Here is a 21009-nt window from a genome sequence, read left to right on the forward strand (position 1 = left end):
AGTGCCTTAGACCGCTGCGTGTGTGTGTTAACTATTTAACTACTAGAATGCTTAAAAGGCCGCAAAAATTTAAAATATCGGTTATAGCTATCAGGTTTTTTGGCAAGGAAAATATCGGTATCGGCCAAAAATGTAATATCGGTGCATCACTATTCATTTCCTGTTTGTCTGGATGGAGCCAGAACAGGCGGAAGCAACTCCCATTCTGATGGAGGAAGGGAGTTGTGTTGGGTTAAAGACACACATTCATCACGTCATCATTCAGTTGTCCTCCACACTATTTACTGCTGAAGTCCAGCTCTGTATTGCTTCCTGTATGGCGCTGACATTTTAGTACAGGTATCAGCTATGTTTTGTGGAAATGTATGCATTTTGCAGAAGAAAGCGTATAGCGCATTCTTACTTTAAGCACTGGTTTCCCCCTCTGCATATTCATAATGAGTCCTAACTTAGCTCACAAAAATCATGACTAAGAGCAGCAGTTCTGGGAAGATGATGTAACCGTCTGGCTTACAGACAGACCTACTGTACAGTCAGGAATGCCTTTAAATTATTTAATTTTAAATAAAAGTTTTTTTAAATGTGTAGTCTATTTTATTGATCAATACACTGAAGAAGTGATTGAGATGGAGAGGGACATAGAATAGAACTAGACCATCCCCAGCACTTTCTCTCCTTTTTGGCTAGACAGATGAAATATGGGTGGTGTGTGAAGACGTCCATCTTCTGCATTTGTTTTACATTGAGAAGGTCACAGAGATGGTAATCTTGCCATGTTAACAGTATATCACAAGACATTACAGAGATAGGGGCGGGACGTTTGTAGACTCTTTGGCATTTGTTTGACCCCTAGAGAGTGGGACTATAGAAGGCTGTGCTGTCCGGTTGTCACGATCCCCCGTCGTCTGACTCAGGATCCCCAGGGAGCCTATCAGAAAGGGGGATCTGTGGATCTGGATTAAAGGATCATGGTCGTACAGGCATGTTGTGACAACGCTGTCTAATGACAAATGCTGAGTAACAGGAAACACACTTCAATATTTTGATTAAAATCAGTACTGTTGTGATCAAGTCAGTCAAATGTTATTGTAATTGACAATCAGGAGTCTCACATGTTCCTTTGTTCACAGCAGGAGGCAAGAAATGGCCTATCATTTTTTTTGTATTGCCAATCTCATTCAATTCTACATCAAGCCTGTGTTGGAACTGGTCTGTTTGATGCCTCCATGAATGCCATTGCCTACATTTCAAAAGCAACCACATTATGATTTCTGAGCCATAAGGGCATCGGAGGATGAGCGAATCTAATCTAATTTAATCTAATTGTGCAGACTGTCGTGAAAATGTTAGCTGTTATTTTTTTTAGGATATTTTTCAGTTGTCTGTTCAGTTTAAACATTTCAAAGCGCAGAGATTTAGACAAATGGTGTACAGTGCTAAATACTGGCCTTTTCACTTTGGTAGTTTAAAAATGACATACTCCTGTGACCAAAATGTGAATGTGGCCTATACTTACTATATTCTGATATACTATTTTTATTATACAATATATTTTCCACAGCCACGCTGGAGGACTTTTTGTTTTGGTATTACTGGGAAGAAGCCAATAGAGGACGTCTGGAAAAGAGGGATTTTCCTGTAATGCTTTAACTTGGATGCCTTCCCTTGATATAGCTCATATATTCCATAACTATGCACATAAGAAATTAGCAATGTCTTCCCTACTCTACAACTGACTTTTTTTTTGTGCCACAAAAATGAGTGATTTCGATTAAGTTGTTGGCAAACTAGAGTCATGAATTTTAAGGGTATTTTCTCGTCACTGGATCTGGGGCGAAATGGTAGTACAAGGTTGATCATGATCAAGAAATAGATGTTTGTGTTGGATACTGTCAGTGTGCTGTAGTAGGATGTCTACCCAGAGTGGGTGTAAACGCACTTTGGTGATAACTTCACTTGCTTATGTTATACATTTTACCAAGACAAATATGATTATTCATATATCGTCCAGTGGGGTATTTCTCTAACATACTGTATCATTAACATATCCAGAAAGTCGGATTTTGTAATCTAATTTCTTAACCATCCGATAATAAACACCAAGCTCTAACACAGTGCAAGTTTCGTGTAACAACTTTTGAGGATTTTACATTTTGTGGTCAAAGTTGTTTTTGCGGATCGAACAATTTGCATGACACGAGCTAAATTAAATGCAAAAGGCTTTGAAAATAATTAAAAAGCTTGGTATACGCTCAGTGCTCCGTTGAAATTTCAGATACGCTTGTTATTGTGAGAAATCTAAGAATTACAGGAATTTCTAATTAATATGAAAAGCATATACTAAAATGCTACATGTAATGTCTCAATCGATATCCATCTTACCTTTTTATAGTTTGTCCTGCGGATTCAAGAAGAAAGATTAGTGTAACGGGAAAGTGAGCTTGTCAGGTAGCCAGTAGCCTTTAATTCTTGCACAGAATCCAACACAGCTGACATGGTGCATTATTCTTTTTTTCTCTGAAATCCATCCACCATAATTCTGGCCATCCTACAAGGGTAAAAACTCCAATATCTTTTGAACGGATTATGCTCGAGACATGAGGTTTGGACCATTAGTCTTAGAGGATTATCGACACAATGACCATATTATTTTACCCATTGGTCAAAATGTGTTTTTGATTGGACACCCTAATTCTAGTATTTCAGCTCTCATTCTTTTTGATAGTCTAACATTTGTTAAAAGAAAATGCGATACAAATGAGAACATTTTTAAATGAAGTCAAATAATTGAAAGGGAAAATTCTGATTGTTTACTTCGTTTTTAATTTTAACAAACCTTACACGGAGCGAGTCACAGGAAGTAAGAAATGTGACCATCCGGCTCAAATCAGTCTTATGTAAACAAATTGAAATTATGTTTGTTTTTTTACATTGGATAAAAGTAAAGAGACAGAGCTAGGAAATTGTATATCATACACTACAGTTGAGGAACAATGGGAAAGTAATTTTGGTTTTAAAGTTGATAAACTTGTAAACTCACTTTTGAGAAAATTGCCTTTGAATGTTTTGGTACTACTACTGGAGAGCATTTCTTTGTCTACACCTATTCAGCATCGTTCACACCCTCTTAAGTTTTAGCCCCACCCATATTTTTAAAGGTTTATCTGAGCGTTCTGTACTAACAGCACCCAAGCTAACTTGCTAGCTACTTTCAGACGCAAATGCCCGAACAGCTCACTGTACATTACTCGCCCTTACAGAGCTGGTTAGGCTGTTATGTTATCCAGAACGTTGGTGACTGCAACTGCTGTCATATTGTCCGTTCGTAAATTCAGAGCATTTTGCTCTTGGATCATTGAGCGTGCACACCGGACACTCTGGCCAATGAGTAGGGTTGATCCGAATGTTCTGACCTCACAATGGCAGTCAAGCACCCAAGCTAACATTGGCTAGCTTGCTAGCTACTTCCAGACACAAATGAGAGAACCTCACTCTGACCATTTTACTCGCCCTAGCAAAGCTGTTTAGGCTGTTTTCATGTTATCCAGAGTGTTGGTGACTAACTGCTGTTGGCAACAATTGAATTATGCTTTTTACTGACACCGACCATATTTTAACAGGTGTTGAGCGTTTGGAAATACATCAGTTATTCACTTAAATCAGTTCTACCAAATCTCTATCAGCATGTTAAATGTGCAACCAGAGGGGGAAAAATTCTAGATCACCTGTACTCCACACACAGAGATGCGTACAAAGCCTGCCCTTGCCCTCCATTTGGTAAATCCGACCACAACTCTATCCTCCTGATTCCTGCTTACAAGCAAAGATTAAAGCAGGAAGCACCAGTGACTCGGTCTATAAAGAAAGTGGAATGATGAAGCAGATGCTAAACTACAGGACTGTTTTGCTGTCACAGACTGGAACATGTTCCGGGATTCTTCCGATGACATTGAGGAATATACCACATCAGTCACTGGCTTCATCAATAAGTGCATCAAGGATGTCGTCCCCACAGTGACTGTACGTACATACCCCAACCAGAAGCCATGGATTACAGGCAACATTTGCACTGAGCTAAAGAGTAGAGCTGCCGCTTTCAAGGTGCTGGACTCTAACCCGGAAGCGTACAATAAATCCCGCTATGCCCTGCAATGAACCATCAAACAGGCAAAGCGTCAATACAGGGCTAAGATTGAATCATACTACACCGGCTCCGACGCTCGTCAGATGTGACAGGGCTTGCAAACAATTACAGACTACAAAGGGAAGCACACCCGCGAGCTGCCCAGTGACACGAGCCTACCAGACGAGCTAAATCACTTCTATGCTCGCTTCGAGGCAAGCAACACTGAGGCATGCATGAGAGCATCAGCTGTTCCGGACGACTGTGTGATCACGCTCTCCGTAGCCGACGTGAGTAAGACCTTTAAACAAGTCAACATTCACAAGGCTGTGGGGCCAGATGGATTACCAAGACGTGTGCTCCGGGCATGTGCTGACCAACTGGCAGGTGTCTTCACTGACATTTTCAACATGTCCTTGATTAAGTCTGTAATACCAACATGCTTCAAGCAGACCACCATAGTCCCCGTGCCCAGGAACACAAAGGTAACCTGCCTAAATGACTACAGACCCGTAGCACTCACGTCCGTAGCCATGAATTGCTTTGAAATGGAGATAATGTTTCACATCAACACCATTATCCTAGAAACCCTAGACCCACTCCAATTTGCATACCGCCCAAACAGATCCACAGATGCAATCTCTATTGCACTCCACACTGCCCTTTCCCACCTGGACAAAAGGAACACCTATGTGAGAATGCTATTCATTGACTACAGCTCAGCGTTCAACACCATAGTACCCTCCAAGCTCATCATTAAGCTGGAGCCCCTTAGTCTGAACCCCGCCTTGTGCAACTGGATCCTGGACTTCATGACGGCCCGCCCCCAGGTGGTGAAGGAAGGAAACAATACCACCACTTCGCTGATCCTCAACACTGGGGCCCCAAAAGGGTGCGTGCTCAGCCCCCCCTGTACTCCTTGTTCACCCATGACTGCTTGCTCACGCGCGCCTCAAACTCAATCATCAAGTTTGCAGACGAAACTACAGTAGTAGGCTTGATTACCAACAATGACGAGACAGCCTGCAGGGAGGAGGTGAGGGCTCTGGGATTGAGGTGCCAGGAAAATAACCTTTCACTCAACGCCAACAAACAAAGGAGATGATTGTGGACTTCAGGAAACAGCAAAGGGAGCACCCCCTATCCACGTCGACGGGACATTAGTGGAGAAGGTGTAATGCTTCAAGTTCCTTGGCGTACACATCACGGACGAGCTGAAATGGTCCACCCACACAGACACAGTAGCCGCAGCAGTGCCTCTTCAACCTCAGGAGGATGAAGAAATTTGGGTTGTCACCTAAAACACTCACAAACTTTTACATATGTACAATTGAGAGCATCCCGTCGGGCTGCATCACCGCTTGGTACGGCAACTGCACCACCCGCAACCGCAGGGCTCTCCAGAGAGTGGTGCGGTCTGCCCAACGCATCATCGGGGCAAACTACCTGCCCTCCAGGACACCTACAGTATCTGATGTCACAGGAAGGCCAAAAAGATCATCAAGGACAACAACCACCCGAGCCACTGCACTTCTGCGAGCAGGCCTTTCTAATCGACCTGGCCCAGGTATCCTGGAAGGATATTGACCTCATCCCATCAGTCGAGTATGCCTGGTCGTTATTTCAAAGTAATTTCCTCACCATCTTAAATAAGCATGCCCCTTTCAAAAAATGTAGAACTAAGAACAGATATAGCCCTTGGTTCACTCCAGACCTGACTGCCCTTGTCCAGCACAAAAACATCCTGTGGCGGACTGCAATAGCATCGAATAGTCCCCGCGATATGCAACTGTTCAGGGAAGTCAGGAACCAATACACACAGTCAGTCAGGAAAGCAAAGGCTAGCTTTTTCAAAGACAAATTTGCGTCATGTAGCTCTAACTCCAAAAAGTTGTGACACTAAAGTCCATGGAGAATAAGAGCACCTCTTCCCGGCTGCCCTCTGTACTGAGGCTAGGCGACACGGTCACCACCGATAAATCCATGATAATCGAAAATGTCAATAAGCATTTCTCTACGGCTGGCCATTCTTTCCTCCTGGCTACCCCAACCCCGGCCAACAGCTCCGCACCCCTCGCAGCTACTTGCCCGAGCCTCCCCAGCTTCTCCTTCACCCAAATCCAGATTGCAGATGTTCTGAAAGAGCTGCAAAACCTGGACCTGTACAAATCAGCTGGGCTAGACAATCTGGACCCTCTCTTTCTAAAATTATCCGCCGCCATTGTTGCAACCCCTATTACCAGTCTGTTCAACCTCTTTCATTTCGTCCGAGATCCCTAAAGATTGGAAAGCTGCCGCGGTCATTCCCCTCTTCAAAGGGGGTGACACTCTCGACCCAAGCTGTTACAGACCAATATCCATCCTGCCCTGCCTTTCTAAAGTCTTTGAAAGCCAAGTTAATAAACAGATCACTGACCATTTCGAATCCCACCGTACCTTCTCCGCTGTGCAATCTGGTTTCCGAGCTGGTCACGGGTGCACCTCAGCCACGCTCAAGGTACTAAACGATATCATAACCGCCATCTATAAAATACAGTACTGTGCAGCAGTCTTCATCGACTTGGCCAAGGCTTTCAACTCTGTCAATCACCATATTCTTATTGGCAGACTCAATAGCCTTGGTTTCTCAAATGACTGCCTCGCCTGATTCACCAACTACTTCTCAGACAGAGTTCAGTGTGTCAAACCGGAGGGCCTGTTGTCCGGACCTCTCGCAGTCTCTATGGGGGTACCACAGGGTTAAATTCTCAGGCCGACTCTTTTCTCTGTATGTATCAACGATGTCGCTCTTGCTGCGGGTGATTCCCTGATCCACCTCTACGCAGACGACACCATTCTGTAAACATCTGGCCCTTCTTTGGACACTGTGTTAAAACCTCTACCACTTCTCTATCCCAGATCCGGGATCCTCCTCATCAAAAAAGCTGACTAGCATAGCCTAGCCTAACGGGACAGGGATATCATATAATATAATTTTCATGAAATCACAAGTCCAATACAGCAAATGAAAGATAAACATCTTGTGAATCCAGCCATCATTTCCGATTTTTAAAATGTTTTACAGCGAAAACACTATGTATTTCTATTAGCTAACCACAATAGCCAAAGACTCAACCGCATATTTTCACCATGTTTCTACCGCATAGGTAGCTATCACAAAACCGACCAAATAGAGATATAATTAGTCACTAACCAAGAAACAACTTCATCAGATAACAGTCTTATAACATGTTATAGAATACATTTGTTTTGTTCGAAAAATGTGCATATTTGAGGTATAAATCATAGTTTTACATTGCAGCTACCATCACAAATAGCACCGACGCAGCCAGAATAATTACAGAGAGCAACGTGAAATACCTAAATACTCATCATAAAACATTTATGAAAAATACATGGTGTACAGCAAATGAAAGATAAACATCTTGTGAATCCAGACAATATTTCCGATTTTTTTTAAAGTGTTTTACAGCGAAAACACAATATAGAATTATATTAGCTTACCACAATAGCCAAACACACAAACGCATTTATTCACCGCAAAACCAGCAAAAGATATAAAATGAATCACTAACCTTTGGACAACTTCATCAGATGACTGTCTTATAACATCAGGTTATACAATACACTTATGTTTTGTTCGAAAATGTGCATATTTAGAGCTACAAATCCTGATTATACATTGTGAATACGTAGCATCGATTCACCAGAATCTCCAGAGATATTTTGGACACTCACCTAATCTGACCAAAGAACTCATAAACTTTACATAAAAATACTTGTTGTATGGCAAATGAAAGATCCACTGGTTCTTAATGCAACCGCAGTGTTAGATTTTTAAAAATAACTTTACCATAACAAACAGCTTGCGTTATTGCGAGACAGCGCTCGCCAAAACGGCGGAGAATAGGAATCAACATTTTCCACAGAAATACGAAATAACATCATAAATTGTTCTTACTTTTGCTGAGCTTCCATCAGAATCTTGTACAAGGAGTCCTTGGTCCAGAATAAATCGTTGTTTGGTTTTAGAATGTCATTTTCTTCTGTCGAATTCGCGCCACAATGCTAGCCAATGTTGATAACGTTCCCATTTTCTCTATGCCGCTCCGACATTGCTCGTCCATATATTTATATATTCTTAATTACGTTCCTTTACTTAGGTTTGTGTGTGTTGTTGTGAAATTGTTAGATATTACTGCACTGTTGGAGCTAGAAACACAAGCATTTCGCCACACCCACAATAACGTCTGCTAAACACATTTGATTTAATGACCATGATCTTTTCATCGAAGTTTAATAAATTCCTCACTGCTGAAGTGAAGGCCATCCTCACTTGCTGCTTTTTAGTTAGCTTTGCGACAGTATAGAAAATAAATAAATGTTGGATTCTTTTTTTATGAGCCTCAATCAGGTTGGAAGAGTAGGCTGATCGAGCAGCATTGAGGGCTCTTCAATATTGCATGGTATTGTCTTTACAAGCTTGTTGGACGACTTACAGTTTGTGGAGCGCCATTTTCATTTCAATTTTCTGGAAGCTTGCTTCTGGGCTTGGGTATTTTCTGTATATCGGGGAGCTGATTTCTTGTGACAAATGTTTTTTTGTTGTTAGAGGTGTGATTGCATCAATGGTAGGCTTGTGACGATACCAACATTTTACAAACGATACAATATCAGGCCAAGTATTGCGATACCGAGTAGTATCGCGAAATGCTGGTGTTTCTAGCTCCAACAGTGCAGTAATATATGACTAGTAATATCTAAAAATGTAACAGGATGGTTGTTGCCATCCTGTACCTGTCCCGCAGGTGTGATGTTCGGATGTACCGATCCTGTGCAGGTGTTGTTACAAGTGGTCTGCCACTGCGAGGACGATCAGGTGTCCGTCCTGTCTCCCTGTAGCGCTGTCTTATAGCCTGACTACACACGTCTCATGTGCGAGCGTTGCAAAATAAATTTAGGAATCTAAATTTACCCACACTGCTCGCGTGCATCAACGAGCGTCTCCGTTGCCAAGGGCTAAAATTGAAGTCATTCCTATTTCTGACGCAGATCGCACTGCAAGTCCTGCCTCTCCCATCTCCTCATTGGTTTATAGAAGCAGGTACCCACGTGCCATCTCCTCATTGGTTATACCCACGTGGGTGATTGAAAGATAAATGGTGTTGTCGTTGTAATACTATGAAAGTTTAGATGCCAATCATCATATAAGTTCAATGATGAAAAAACCTGGAAGGAGGAGAGATGACTAGAAACGATTCGGTTGACCGTTTTATGTGTGGATTAATTGTTGGAGTGGAGGACCACGTGCAGTTTAGGTAAAATAACAACCTAATGTTCATATCCCAGGACAAATTAGCTAGCAACAGCAAGCTAGCTAAATTGGGCAAATTAGCTAGCAAGTGCAAGCTAACTAGCTAAATTGCCATAAATGTTTAATGCTTTTTGACCTGTCCCCAAATTAATGTAATTGGTTCAGAGTTTGTTTTGATATTTTAACCTGCGTGTCGTGGACAAAATAAATGTATGCGTGATGGCGCACGCGCGCAGCCGGTTTGGGTTCCGTGTTAGGTGTCTCACAGTACGGACATTGCAATTTATTGCCCTGGCCACATCTGCAGTCCTCATGCCTCCTTGCAGCATGCCTAAGGCACGTTCACGCAGATGAGCAGGGACCCTGGTAATCTTTCTTTTGGTGTTTTTTCAGAGTCAGTAGAAAGGCCTCTTTAGTGTCCTAAGTTTTCATAACTGTGACCTTAATTGCCTACCATCTGTTAGTGTCTTAACGACCGTTCCACAGGTGCATGTTCATTAATTCTTTATGGTTTGTTGAACAAGCATGGGAAACTGTGTGTAAACCCTTTACAATGAAAATCTGTGAAGTTATTTGGATTTTTACGAATTATCTTTGAAAGACGGTGTCCTGGAAAAGGGACGTTTCTTTTTTTGCTGAGTTTGTGTGTGTGTGTATATACAGTTGAAGTCGGAAGATTACATGCACTTAGGTTGGAGTCATTAAAACTAATTTTCAACCACTCCACAAATATCTATATTCACAGTAAAACGAGTCCTATATCGACATAACCTGAAAGGCCGCTCAGCAAGGAAGAAGCCACTGCTCCAAAACCGCCATAAAAAAGCCAGACAACGGTTTGCAACTGTACATGGGAATAAAGATCGTACTTTTTGGAGAAATATCCTCTGGTCTGATGAAACAAAAATAGAACTGTTTGGCCATAATGACCATCGTTATGTTTGGAGGAAAAAGGGGGATGCTTGCAAGCCGAAGAACACCATCCCAACCGTGAAGCACGAGTGACAGCATCATGTTGTGGGGGTGCTTTGCTGCAGGAGGGACTGGTGCACTTCACAAAATAGATGACATCATGAGGTAGGAAAACTATGTGACTATATTGAAGCAACATCTCAAGACATCAGTCAGGAAGTTAAAGCTTGGTCGCAAAGGGTTCTTCCAACTGGACAATGACCCCAAGCATACTTCCAAAGTTGTGACAAAATGGCTTAAGGACAACAAAGTCAAGGTATTGGAGTGGCCATCACAAAGCCCTGACCTCATTCCCATAGAAAATTTGTGGGCAGAACTGAAAAAGCATGTGCGGGCAAGGAAGTCTTACAAACCTGACTCAGTTACACCATCTCTGTCAGGAGGAATGGACCAAAATTCCCTCAACTTATTGTGGGAAGCTTGTGAAAGGCTACCCAAAACGTTTGACCCAAGTTAAATAATTTAAAGGCAATGCTACCAAATACTAATTGAGTGTATGTAAACTTCTGACCCACTGGGAATGTGATGAAAGAAATATAAGTAAAGGTTTTTGAAATATAAATAACTCTACTATTATTATGACATTTCACATTCTTAAAATAAAGTGGTGATCCTAACTGACCAAACTCAGGGATTTCTTACTCGGATTAAATGTTAGGAATTGTGAAAAACTTAGTTTAAATGTATTTGGCTAAAGTGTATGTGAACTTCTGACTTCAACTGTATGTATGTGTGTATATATATATATGTGTGTGTGTTTATATATGTATGTGTATAAATGTATATATATGTGTGTATATATATATGTGTGTGTGTGTGTGTATATATAAAAAACTTTCATCGAATTAGATGGCTTATTCATCACAAAAATCATTGACAAAGTGGGCAAACTTAGGCATGAAGTGTCAACAAAGAACAGTTAGCCATCGTATGCATGCATACTAAAGCTAATAATTTAAGAAAAGCATTGCAATTTTGTAAAGTTATCAATAATGACAAACCTCCTGGCATTGACAATTTAGATAGCTACCATCCTCAGTAGCTTTCTGACTCTATAGCCACTCCTAGCCATCAAGTCTTTCATCTGAGCCTAGAGGAAAGACTTGGTCCTCAGGCCTGGAGGGAAGCCAAGTAATTCCCTACCCAAGAGTGGTATAGCGGCCTTTACTTGTTCTAACAGCAGACCTATCAGCTTGCTACCAGCTCTTAGCAAACTGTTGGAAAAAATTGTGTTTGACGAAATACAGTGCTATTTCTCTGTAAACAACAGACTTTCAGCATGCTTGTAGAGAAGTGCACTCTACATGTAATGCACGGACACAAATGATTGGTTGAAAGAAATGAATAAGAAGATTGTGGGAGCTGTACTGTTAGATTTCAGTGCAGTCTTCGATATTATTGACCATAACCTGTATAAAAAAACGTTGCAGCTGAGAAGAAGCAAAAAAACAAGAAAAAGTCAAGGTGTCTGAATACTTTCTGAATGCCCTGTATATGATGATCGTTTGTGGATGTGTGTGTGTAGAGTCAATATAAATGTGTGTGCATATTATGTATCTTAGCCTCACTGTCTAGTTGGATCACGTGACTGGTGAAGCAACGCACTTCCGCGTTGTCTCTGCACTGCTGTACTGTTTGTTGCTACTTGGCTACCTGCACATTTTGTTTAGCTTTTTAATAACTATTTAATCACTCTATATTTAACAAGTTTACCACAGTCTTAGTTTTGTCCTCACACAACTTTTTTTTAATCACATTTTTTCACCCGGAAGCTTAATCTGGACATAGGTCAGCAGGGGTGTGTGTATGTTTACATTGAAAGCCATTCTCAAGTAGGATTAGGAATTACATATGCCAGCTATCACTGTCACCTGACTGAGAGTGATGGGGCCCCAGTCATGCTTCCTGGGTTTGGCTCATTTAAAGGGATATTCCTAGTGATTTTACATAATTAGTTGTTTCATATCTAACATGTTTTTCAGGTCTCCCTTGTAAAAAGAGGTCTCTTGACCTCAATGGGAAATAAAATCATGTGAATATACAAAATCCCCAAACTATCCCTTTTAATGTGGTAGTGTTGCCCCAGACCTGCACAGTCTGCTTTTGTAATGACCCTTTAAAGCAGCTGGATGAGGGTTCAGCCCTTCTTGCCCCCTCTCTCTGGTCAGGTCTCAAGATTGTCAAGCAAAGTGTGAGGAGGATTTCAGCCGGTCAGTCAGCCTCTAATCAGTGCTTCAGATTACGATATTTATGGGGTGGTTGTTTACTTAGTGACCCGGGCCTACACTATATATTCAAAAGTATGTGGACACCCCTTCAAATTAGTGGATTCGGCTATTTCAGTCACACGAGCACATCCATGCAATCTCCATAGACAAACATTGGCAGTAGATTGACCTTACTGAGGTGCTCAGTGACTTTCAATGTGGCATCGTCATAGGATGCCACCTTTCCAACAAGTCAGTTTGTCAAATGTCTGTGCTGATAGAGCTTCCCCAGTCAACTGTACATATTTACATTTACATTTAAGTCATTTAGCAGACGCTCTTATCCAGAGCGACTTACAAATTGGAAAGTTCATACATATTCATCCTGGTCCCCCCGTGGGAAATGAACCCACAACCCTGGCGTTGCAAGCGCCATGCTCTACCAACTGAGCCACACGGGACCATGAGAAGTGTAAGTGCTGTTATTGTGAAATGGAAACGTCAAAGAGGAATAACGGCTCAGCCACGAAGTGGTAGGCCACACAAGCTCACAGAACGGGACTGCCGAGTGCTGAAGTGCATAGCGTGTAAAAATCGTCTGTCCTCGGTTGCAACACTCACTACCGAATTCCAAACTGCCTCTGAAATCAACGACAGCACAATAACTGTTCATTGGGAACTTCATGAAATGGGTTTCCAAAGCTGGAGTGGTGTAAAGCTTGCCGCCATTGGACTCTGGAGCAATGGAAACACGTTCTCTGGAGTGATGAATCGTGCTTCACCATCTGGCAGTCCGATGAAGTCCGATGGACAAATCTGAGCTTGGTGGATGCCAGGAGAACGTTACCCGCCCGAATGCAAAGTGCCATCTGTACATTTTGGTGGAGGAGGTATAATGGTCTTGGGACTGTTTTTCATTGTTCGGGAAATCTTAATGCTACAGCATGCAATGACAATCTAGACGATTCTGTGCTTCTGACTTTGTGACAACAGGCCCTTCCCTGTTTCAGCATGACAATGCCTCTGTGTGCAAAGCGAGGTCCATACTGCAATGGTTTATCGAGATTGGTGTGGAAGAACTTGACTGGCCTGCACAGAGCCCTGAGCTCAACCCCATCGAGCACCTTTGGGATGAATTGGAACGACGACTGCGAGCCAGGCCTAATTGCTTAACATCAGTGCCTGACCTCACTAATGCTCTTGTGGCTAAATGGAAGCAAGTCCCCGCAGCAATGTTCCAACATCTATTGGAAACCCTTCCCAGAAGAGTGGAGGCTGTTATAGCAGGAAAGGGGGGACCAACTCTATGTTAATGCCCATGATTTTGTAATGAGATGTTCAACAAGCAGGTGTCTTGATACATTTGGTCATGTGTATATCCCTAAAGTATCTGTGTAAGATCTAGGATCCGTTTTGCTTTTTAAGATCATAAGATTATATGGACAGAATTCTTGATGGGTCTACCATACCATCCGATTGCCCTATACTCTGGGGGAAACTCTCTGAACCTTGGTTACTTTACTTCCTTTCAGTGAGCTCCCATAGTTCTAAATCTCTACATGTTAGGCATCAAGGCTAAGACAATTAGCTCATGCTATTGTGAGAGAGCAGGGTGCTGCCAAGAATGCTTAAAGGGATAGGACACAGCATTTCCCTATAGATAGCCAGGGGGAGATTACAGACAAACGCAAAACATGTTTAATGGTGTTATTTAAATTGGACCTCAATTAACCCCTACAGCACTGTCAGTTCACGTGAAATCATTTCAGTTGACTTCTTTAAAATAATTTCTAACTTTAAAAGGACATTGCTCTGCAATATGTCCATGGGTTAGTAGGCCTCATTTATTTGCCAAGCTCGACATGAACTCAGGACCAAATCTCTACCTCCAATTCAAGCCCCATCTTGAATCGTCAACATTGAGCGCTTGCCTGGCGCTGCACCAAATCAAGATTCATCACCTCACCCAAAGATTTCACATTTTCTGTCACAAGCAATTAGGCTCTTCAATTGACTGTGGCTAACACAATGATATAACTTGCAATGCAATTTGAGTCAAATGTAACACTGACAATGGCCTTGCCAGGATGACATTACCTCATCTTTGCCTTCTAGCATCTCCTTTATAGCCTCTCTTGATACATATGGTTGTTTGACTCTTTAAGACATTACTGAGCCGACATTCTCTTTTATCCCTTCCGCAGGATCACTGTCACTATCGGGGCTATGTGGAGGACGTGGAGGGATCATCTGTGGCCATGAGTATCTGCTTTGGGCTAAGGTAACCCTTACCAAAAAAAACAGGCTTCTGTCCAATCTTTTGCCAATTTGCCGCAAATTTGGGGTAAGCTCATATTTTTACATGCAAATTAGTTTTGTGGCAAACTGTTGCGGCAAATTTGTGGCGAACTTCTGAGTAAACTTGTGCCGAACATTCTGTTTGCTGAAAATTTGCTGCAACTCATTATGGATATGCCAATTAGATCAGGTTTTTGGTTACTTTGTCAATTAACAATATTGAAATGTTGTATCTACAAAACAACTCACATAACTTTAAAGGAAAAATCCACCCAAAACCAATCATTCCTTTAACTTAGTGTTAAATAACACTGTGAGAACAATATTTTTTGTGAACAAATGTTTCATTTTGCCGTTTTATAATAAGGTTGGTAGCAACATGGAAAATTATTGTGGAAATCTGCAGCTCAGGTTGACCACAAAATCTGCAATGCTCTCTCTATGGGCTGGCTAGGTGACTAGCTAGCTGGCAAATGTAGCTACACATAATAATACCAAAGAAAATATCAACATGTAAAGTAGCTAGTTTGTGGTAAAATCGCCTAAACAAACTGCACTATTAATTTAGGAGTCTACAATCTCACCATGTTCAATCAGTATATCAATGTGCCTCAGAGTGGAGTCTAACATTCGCAACAGCAGATATACGTTTGAGGAGATGGGAAACGTTGCCCATGCTACATCAATTGGCCATGCTACATCAATTGGCCATGCGGTGCATTCTGGGACAAAGAGCTTCAAAGAGTGAATTGGAGTCTATTCGGCGTCAGCTCAAAAACCCAACATTAGTACAAATTTTGTCGACAAAAAGTACAACATAAATCTTTCTTGAGGTAATTAACTTGCTATCTGTAATATCGTATAGCTTTGGAATCTTGACATTACGTACTTTCAAGGAAAATAGGCACGTTTCTCGACATATACACTGACTTTGGGAAGGGATTGCATGACGATTAGCTTTGCAACTTCGTGACGGAGCATGACAATGTGAACTCCATTGGTCGACAGTCTTCTGGGTGGGGAATTATACGTTCATTCATCTCCAATCTCCTTTCTATAATATCTCAGGCAACGGCATCATGCAATGCACCCTGGACTAAAAAGGCCGACCCAAATAGGAAAAATGTTCTTTACCCTCCGTTAAATTACACATTTCATTCATTTAGCCATTTAATGTAGTCTTTGGCTCTCTGTAGAGTTTTATCATGTCAATTAACTCGTGACATTTGAACGGGGTTCACCTAGGGTTCATGATAGGGGCTGTCCATATGTTTGATGCATTATAATAATTGATTATGCTTATGTTGTATTAATAGAAGGGGAGGGGTTATAAGACCCCGCCCTCCTTACAGTTAAAGGGTCCTAGACTACAGATTAACGATATATACATATATTCATTATAGAGGTTTAGTATTGTTCCACAGTTGTTTTCTGGTCTCTTATAAAGAGACCCCTCTGAGAAATGTGTGACTGTGAAGACAGAACTCTGCAGGGGAGTGTAAGAGATAAGAGATAAGTCAGACATTCCACTATAAATCAACTTGGACATTTACTGCTAAGCTTTTAGATAGCTATATAAACAAGAGTTTTAGTGTTGAGTAGGCATGGTTTTGGTCTCATGAGTAAAATATAAGGACGTAGGCAGTGACATCACAAGGGCTGGACTTCGGGTTTAATAAAATAACTTGGGACCTTTTCTTTTATGCAGAACTTACTCGGAAACATGCGTATGTTCCTGTTGTCAACTTCTGTCTGCAGTTGCATTAATAAAGGTTTTTGAATGATTTAATTAAAGATATTGTCAGAATGCTAATTTCACCAATGAGCCAATGATTGAAAAGGAACAAGGAACGAACCCCAACCCATTCTTGAATTACTCATTATACTAATAAAGTCTGATTTAATCAACAAATATGATAGTCAGTTTAAAAAAGATTAAGGGTACAGGACTGTACATATCTGGCTGTGTTGGCAAAATCACTACATGTCCCATCGAGCCAAGCGGGGAGAGGCTGCCCGTTGCCACAGTTCCAAGACAAGTCAGAAACGTCCAGCTAACCCTACGCCAATGACACCAGTGTATCTCAACACTGAACTTGGATCTGCGTTAAGTAGCAATGATATCCTTTTCAACTGTTGTCTTATGACACGACAGATAGCTCGAACCAGTCATGACTATTCAACAAAATAATAAATCATTTTCAAGTTTCTTTTACAGAATTTTTTTTACTTACATGATTGTATTACTAGCAAAAGAGTTTTGAAGTTGAGGGTGCATTTTGTATTAAGTTTGGCAATGAGGATTTAAACTTTCAGCTAGCCAGCTAATTTAGTCAGGGGAAAACCGGGGGAAACAAGATCTAGCTGGGCGCACATGCACACTAGGCTAATTCAGGACACAGATTGTAGTTTTTATGCCCTGAAAAGTTTGAGTAAACAACTCAGAGACTGTAAATAATATATTAGATGACAAATATTTAAGGAGAGCGAATCGATATACAATCCCGAAATCAGCTGTAACTATCAATATTAAATGTTTACGTGAACCTGAATACAGAAAATGAATGGTGAAGACGCTTCTGGAGACGGTAGACTTCTCCCCACCACTTTATGGGAACGTTGACCTTAGAATGTTTAAAGGAACTACAGAATTTACATGAGCTAAGTGATAACTGAGCAATGAGCTTTCAACCAATGGATCTAACCAAATTGACAAAATCAAACCCAGTTCAGAACTATTGCCTTTTTGAGTGAACTATGGACGTCCTTGAGAAACAATCAGAAAACACAAAAACAACATTAGGGTACTGAAATCAGTCACTGAAAACATTTTATATTTTTGCATCTCAGCGGATAATGGGCGGGTTTGGCTTTGGAAAAACAGGGTCACCTGTTACAAAGTTGCCTTGATGTTGCTATGCTTCTCACTGAAACTGGCATTCTACATATTTTTCAGCAAGGAAACAATGTTTCTGCCTTGTATGAATTCTATATAAAGAAACAATGTATCTAGCATAAACTGGGACTTAGGCCTACTCAATCTACCTTTAAATGTGTGGCCAACTGTTCCTGTTAAGTTCATGTTTTAAGTATCCCTATACTTCTGTTATTACGGGGCTATCACTGAGTCAAGAGTGCGCCTGCGCATGAGGGGAGTTTGTTGATGGACCTGGCCTTGAGTGTAATGGCTACTTGTAGTATAGTAAACTTTGTTAAACTGGAACCTTGTCGTTGTGTCATGTCGAGTTATCATTGGTAGCAGAGGATGGCTAATAACTACAATGTGCCACCTCACTTCGACGAGAAGAGGTCGTACGAAAGTTGGAAAAATGAACTGGGAATCTGGACACGCGTTACTAATCTGGACGCGAAAAAGCAAGCACTTGCGGTGGTATTATCGCTCGAGGGAAGAGCGAGAGATACAGCACTGGAAATATCCGTTGAGGATTTGAACAAGGATGACGGTATGGGAACTTTGATCACAGCACTGGATTCTGTATTTCTTAAAGAAGAGAAAGACCGTGCCTACGAGGCATATTCAAACTTTGACAGTGTTACGAGAGATATTTCGGTTGCAATGACGGACTACATCATTGATTTCGAACAGAGGTACAATAGGATGCGCAAGTACGACATGGTTCTCCCGGATGCAGTGTTAGCGTTCAAGTTACTAGATACTGCCCGTCTAGATGGTAGGGAGAAACAGTTGGCTTTGACTGCTTGTACTGTGCTGACTTTTGCAAATATGAAGTCGGCACTCAAAAGAATATTTGGTGAAAAGACGTCTGTCGCGCCAATAACAGATGGAATGCAAGTGAGTGACGCAGCATATTACACCGAGCAGCACAGAAAAGGCGCCAAAAAGTCACGTTCTCAAGACAACCAGAAGAGGGCGCCATTTCCCGGCACAAATCCACTGGACAAATATGGAAGGAGATCGAAATGTGCTATTTGTCAAAGCACTTACCATTGGGTTAAAGACTGTCCTCATAAAAATGAACAAGTTAAACTAACAGAGGAAAATGTAAACAGAGGTAGAGCAGTGTAACATTACACTGTTTTCAAATGAATCTGATACTGAGATTTTTATAGTTGAATCCTTAGGATCTGCTGTGATTGATACTGCATGCACACGGACAGTGTGTGGTGAAAAATGGCTTGATAGCTATGTCAGTGAACTAAATATGAAGGAAGTACAAAATATGATTGACACACCAAGCAACAGAGCTTTCAAATTTGGAGATGGGAGAATTGTCCATTCTACCAAGAGAGTTAAGATACCAGCAAGAATTGGTCAGACTAAGTGTCACATTGAAACAGAGGTGGTTTCTACAGATATCCCCTTACTATTAAGCAAAGCTTCACTCAAGAAGGCAGGGGCTGTATTAGACATAAAAAATGACAAGGCAGTGACGTTTAAACAACCAGTGACTCTTGAACTTACCTCAGGCCACTATTGTGTAAACATTTTGGACAAAGACATCACACAGAGTCCATGCAAAAATGAGATTCTGACTGACACGAAGCACATGGAGATTCTGACAGTCACAGAGAACATGAACACAAAAGAAAAACACAAAGTATTGTTAAAGCTTCACAAACAGTTTGGACATGCTACAGTTAACAGACTTCAGAAGTTACTCAGGAGTGCAGGGAATAATGATGATGAGAGTATTTCCATTCTACAGCAGATAGTTAAGAATTGTGAGACATGTCAAAAATACAGCAAACCTAAGCCCAGACCAGCTGTTGGTTTGCCACTGGCTTCCATGTACAATGAAACAGTGGCTGTAGATCTACATGAGTTAGGACCAAGTGTGTGGTACCTTCACATAATCGACCACTTCACACACTTTAGTGCTGGAAGCATTGTGAATACAAAGAAACCCAGTGAAATCGTCAAGCACTTCATTCATTCCTGGATATGTGTGCATGGCCCGCCACAGAAATTGTACAGTGACAATGGAGGAGAATTCAATAATAATGAAATAAGAGAAATGGCAGAGAACTTCAACATGGAAGTAAAGACAACTGCTGCATACAGTCCATGGAGCAATGGACTTCTGGAGAGACACAATCAAACACTCACAGAGATCATGCTGAAAGTGAAGCAAGACAATGGATGTGACTGGAACACAGCCCTAGATTGGGCTTTGATGGCAAAAAACTCAATGCACAATGTTCATGGTTACAGCCCATATCAACTAGTGTTCGGGCAGAACCCTAATCTTCCCTCAGTACTGGTTGACAAGCCACCAGCACTAGAAGGGACCAGTGTGAGTGCATGGGTGGGACAGCACCTTTCAGCACTACATGCAGCGAGAAAAGCATTCACTGAAGCAGAGTGCTCAGAAAGAATTCGCAGGGCTCTGCGGAAACAGCTTCGACCCACCGATGAGAAGTACGAGACTGGAAACAGAGTGTACTACAAACGAGTTGACTGTCAAGAGTGGAAAGGACCGGGAGTAGTCATTGGCCAAGATGGTGTGGTGATAGGCATCTTTGTCAGGGTGCATCACTCAAGATTGCGGAAAGTAAATGATCAACAAGATAGAGGGGCTGTTGCTGAGAATCAGTCTCCTAATGAAAATGACAAAAAGGACACAGTAACAGACACAAACCTACCAGATGTCGCATCCAATGATATGGACACTGAAACTGACACAGGAAATGGAGCAGAGACATTCAACCATGCCGCAGGTAATACTGTTGAGGGTTCAAATTAGGAAAACATTCAACAACAGCCACACGTGTTAAGACAACATGGTTGTTCCAATCTGAAAACTGGACAAACTGTTAAATACATGGACAGAGAAAGTGGTATTCCACACACAGCAACCGTCATTGGACGAGCAGGAAAAGCCAAAGGAAAACACCAGAACTGGTACAACTTGCAGTACTCTGAACCAGCTACACTTTCTGGTACAACAGGGTCAGCTGACCTGTCACTTGTAGATAATCTCAGAATTGAACCAATGGAAAATCGAGAAAAACAGAATGACATTCAAAATGATGATGTACTTGAAACAAAGGACGTGTCATTTGACTCAGCTAAGCTAGATGAGCTCAGTAATTGGAGAAAAAATTGAGTGTTT

The 21009-nt window shown here is 41.5% G+C and overlaps 1 protein-coding gene across 2 annotated transcripts in view; it reads left to right on the forward strand.

Moving 5' to 3' along the window:
* Positions 1-21009, forward strand: part of adam9 (ADAM metallopeptidase domain 9) — a 102999-nt gene that overhangs the window by 38886 nt on the left and 43104 nt on the right. For both annotated transcript variants that reach the window (XM_038989760.1, XM_038989769.1), the window contains exon 5: positions 14821-14897. In XM_038989760.1, coding sequence (XP_038845688.1) covers positions 14821-14897 — 77 coding nt within the window. The remainder of the gene's footprint in view (positions 1-14820; positions 14898-21009) is intronic.

Source organism: Salvelinus namaycush, chromosome 1 (genome assembly GCF_016432855.1).
Source record: "Salvelinus namaycush isolate Seneca chromosome 1, SaNama_1.0, whole genome shotgun sequence".
NCBI classification, from domain to species: Eukaryota; Metazoa; Chordata; class Actinopteri; order Salmoniformes; family Salmonidae; genus Salvelinus; species Salvelinus namaycush.